Source organism: Mesitornis unicolor, unplaced genomic scaffold (genome assembly GCF_000695765.1).
Source record: "Mesitornis unicolor isolate BGI_N332 unplaced genomic scaffold, ASM69576v1 scaffold8591, whole genome shotgun sequence".
NCBI classification, from domain to species: Eukaryota; Metazoa; Chordata; class Aves; order Mesitornithiformes; family Mesitornithidae; genus Mesitornis; species Mesitornis unicolor.
The window spans coordinates 9,748-13,442 of NW_010164481.1; the positions used below are offsets into that span (position 1 = coordinate 9,748).

General features: G+C 48.7%; 1 protein-coding gene across 1 annotated transcript in view; it reads left to right on the forward strand.

Annotated features, from left to right (window-relative positions):
• Positions 1-888, forward strand: part of PTDSS2 (phosphatidylserine synthase 2) — a gene marked incomplete at its 5' end in the record, with an annotated part of 9,269 nt that extends 8,381 nt beyond the window's left edge. The window contains 2 exons of the mRNA XM_010194334.1: positions 1-93; positions 744-888. The exon at positions 1-93 is cut by the window's left edge and continues 120 nt beyond it. Coding sequence (XP_010192636.1) covers positions 1-93; positions 744-888 — 238 coding nt within the window. The remainder of the gene's footprint in view (positions 94-743) is intronic.
• Between the last annotated feature and the right edge of the window lie 2,807 nt (positions 889-3,695).

Sequence of the window (3,695 nt, forward strand, 5' to 3'; positions counted from 1 at the left end):
GCTCACGCTTTCCCTTCCTTTCTACATCACCCAGTGCTGGATCCTGGGGATTATACTTGTGCTCACCTGGACAGCCTGGCGTTTCTTCATCCGGTGAGCAGTGTTTGATGTGCCACATCCAGGCCTAGACTGGGGCTTACGGGTGGGTTGTTGTGCACATCCACTCAACGGCGTATCTTCTGGTGTGCGCTGTCACTGGCCTTCAGTGCCTCCTGAAGATGGGTTGCAACTCCTTTGCATGGCTAGAGCCGCAGTGGTTTTGTGTAGGAGTTACTGAATAAACAGGGAGTTTTCCCCTGCATGATCCTGGCAGTTTTCTGTCTGGGTGAAGCCTCTGCAGTTGTTCAAGCTGTCCCAGCGTCAGTGACAATTGAGCAGAGTTAAACAAGGTTGGTTTGAATGCTGCTTTGGGCAAGTGAATGAAAAGCACCTGCACGAGGCTGAAGGAAATGGAGAAATCCATAGAGGAGGCCCAGAGCAACAGCAGTGGCTGCTCTTGCCGAGCATGCTGTTGTGTTTTGCTCCTGAAGGAGGTGATAACTGCCAGAGCACTCACAAGAAACACGGGTTTCAAGTGAATCAATGCCATCAGCCATTTTAGAAATATACAGCCAAAAGACTCAAGTGGGTTAAGTTATCCCAAGGGCACTTGCATGCAGAACAGACTTGGGTTATTGTTTCTGTTGTACATTGAGATCGTTTCTTCACATCCCTAGTTCACATCTGTGTGTTTTTCCTTCTAGTGACATCACCTTGCGGTACAAGGAGATCAGGCGACAGAAGCAAGAGCACAAATATGAAAAGGACAAATGCTTGAGCAATGGTGATGGACACTCATCCATACTGGATGAACAAAATGGGAACAAACTAAGGGAGAGGAAACTTTGAGCAACAGACAAAGGGCTGAAAGGAACTCGTAGAGCTCAAGCTGGCCCGATGGACAGTTTCAACCTTATCCTACCTAACTTGCCATTGTCATTGTTAGCTTTCCAACGTGTGAAATCCTCTCGGGGAAAAGATGTCTCTTTGACGTACACAGCCTTTCTCCTTGTGCACACCTGGGCAGAGCCGGAGAAAGTCTGTGTAGAGGGAAGTCAGAACCAGCACCGCTGCGACGAGATGGGATCTTCATTCGCGCGCGTCGTGCGTCTTCCTTGAAAACGAGGTGTGGAGGCGAGGGGCTTGAAAACAAAGCGCAAAGGGAATCTAGCTGATCTATTTCCAGTAAACTCTGAGATTTCCATGTTGATGTTTGGGCATTAGGAGCACTTGTTTTGGAGTGTTACAGGTACCAGACACAGGAAACGAATTATTTTTTTTCCTTTTTTTTGTTGTTGAAACTACATTGAGGTGTGCAGTAAGATTGTGTAAAGTGTCCGACCACCAATTAACAGAACTGCAGCAAGACGAACGTAGATAAAACTGAAGCTTGTGAACAAGTTGCGCAAGTTGCACAGAATGTAATACAACACACTACTGTTACAGCCCTGAGAGCCGGGGCTACTGCCTTTCTCTAGACTGACTTCCAACGTCCTGGATTAGCCTCCGGTAGTTTTATGTTGTATCACACCTCTAGGGAGACAGGTGGCTGCTCCTTAGTTCCTTTTTTTTTAAACATTTTTCTTTTAGTCTTGGTCATCTCTTAAATGCGAGGGAAGGTTAAATAAGAAAGGTCAACCTGGCTTTCCTTCGCTTCTTGGAGTTCAATGTGTTACAGGCAGGAAAGCGGGAGTTAACTCCATCAGTCTTAAGTTATTTGCCTTATTCTCAGCTTTTAGTTTGCTTACCAGGAGGGTTTCATTCTTACAGCGCGCGTCAGGCTCTGCCATCCTCTGGAGCTGCCCTGTTCCTCCTGAGGTAACTCCAGGCCAGCTGGAAAAGGCGTTCTCTGCAGAAACGCACAAAAAGCTGTTGCTGTGCTGCCGTCCCTGCCAAAAGAACCAAGTGGGGCTAAGTGCATCGCTCTTCCCCCAGCTCTGTGTAGCAGTGGAGGTCCGCAGGCCAAGCGAGGCAGCATTTTTACTGGTGACTCAGCATCTAGCAAAAAGAAATTGGAAACCTGGGCTGCATTTTGGGGTTTGGTTTTTTTTTCAGGTCATTATTCCAAACTGTAAGTGCTACACTAAGCATCAGTTTTGTAACCTCTGCTCTGAGCCTTTGCACTGGTGCCTACGGCGCTGGTTTAACCATATCACTTCTTAGATTCTGTCATCTAATCTGGCTGCTAAATGGTATTTTTCAGGGAAGTGTTTATCCGGAAGACAATTATATAAACACGGCAGTAAAATTTCAAGAGCGCAACCCCAAGAACTCTTCAAGTGCAGGAGACTTGCAGAGCTGCTGACTGGCAAACAACCACGTTTTCGATCCGTTTTGGTCTTGAAAGTGAATGACAACCAAAATCTGCATTTCTCCCATGTTTACAGAGTGACCCAAATCCTTTCTACCCGTAAAGAATGGGCCCATAGCAGTAGGCCACTCTTCAATCAATCGAGCAGTTTGGTTCTGTCTGAAGACCTCAATAAATGAGGTACAGCTTGTGGGCCAGGGGGGCTGCCTCAGATGCAGAGGAGGGTGACCAATACATCAGGCTTTCTCGGTTACGTACCACGTCCTGTGCGTAGTCGCTCTACGGCCGCTCTTAAATGGTAGCGTTTTGCTGCTGGGAGGTAGTGAAGAGTTACACGGCTGCGTAAGTAGATGCTGACAAGTCTGTCACTGGGCAGAGAAAGAGCGAGTATTTATTTGCCTTTCCACCTGGAGTCGTTCTAGTTCTGGCTTTAGAGCAGTCCTGTGACCCGTTAACTGGTTGTGGGTGACTCGTACCAGTCTGTTGTGCTTGTGTAGTCCCGGCCGAACAAGGCTCGAGTCGGTGTCTCCCCGTTCTGTCTGTGCTGATGAACACTGTGCCCCCCTCCACAACCCTCCTGCAATTGCAATACAACCTCCAGGGTCTGTCCCGCATTCGGACACACCTGGGATGATCCGTCCCCCTGTGTCCATCCAAAACAACTGGTGAAGAACACCCTCTTCCCTAGGAGCGATTCTGGAGCTTCCCCCTAATATGTGAAATACTGACTTGTTTGTCTACATCTAAATGGCTTTTATGGTTAGTCTGGGTAACTGGACCAGTGTAATAAAGCGATGTTTGCTGGTGTGTTCTTTGGTACAATGCGTGCGTGTTCGTGGTTGACCTCGCTTGTCACCTGGCGAGGGGAGCCAGGGGGGCTGAGGGGCCCTTGGTCTGAGCTCCCCTCTGGTAGCAAAGCTGTTGAAGGCCGTGGCACTGTCCGTAACGGATGGCTTTAAGGTGATGAACTTGGCTGGGTTTTCGAAGGAACAGATGTTACAAGCCCTTGATCACAGAATCCCAGACCGTTAGGGATTGGAAGGGACCTCCAAAGCCCATCCAGTCCAATCCCCCTGCCGGAGCAGGAACACCCAGATGAGGTTACACAGGAAGGCGTCCAGGCGGGTTTTGAATGTCTGCAGAGAAGGAGACTCCACAACCTCTCTGGGCAGCCTGGGCCAGGGCTCTGGCACCCTCACTGAGAAGAAGTTTCTTCTCCAATTTCAGTGGAACCTCCTGTGTTCCAGTTTGTGTCCGTTACCCCTTGTCTTATCATTGTTTGTCACTGAGAAGAGCCTGGCTCCATCCTCGTGACACTCACCCTTTAAATATTTACAAACATGAA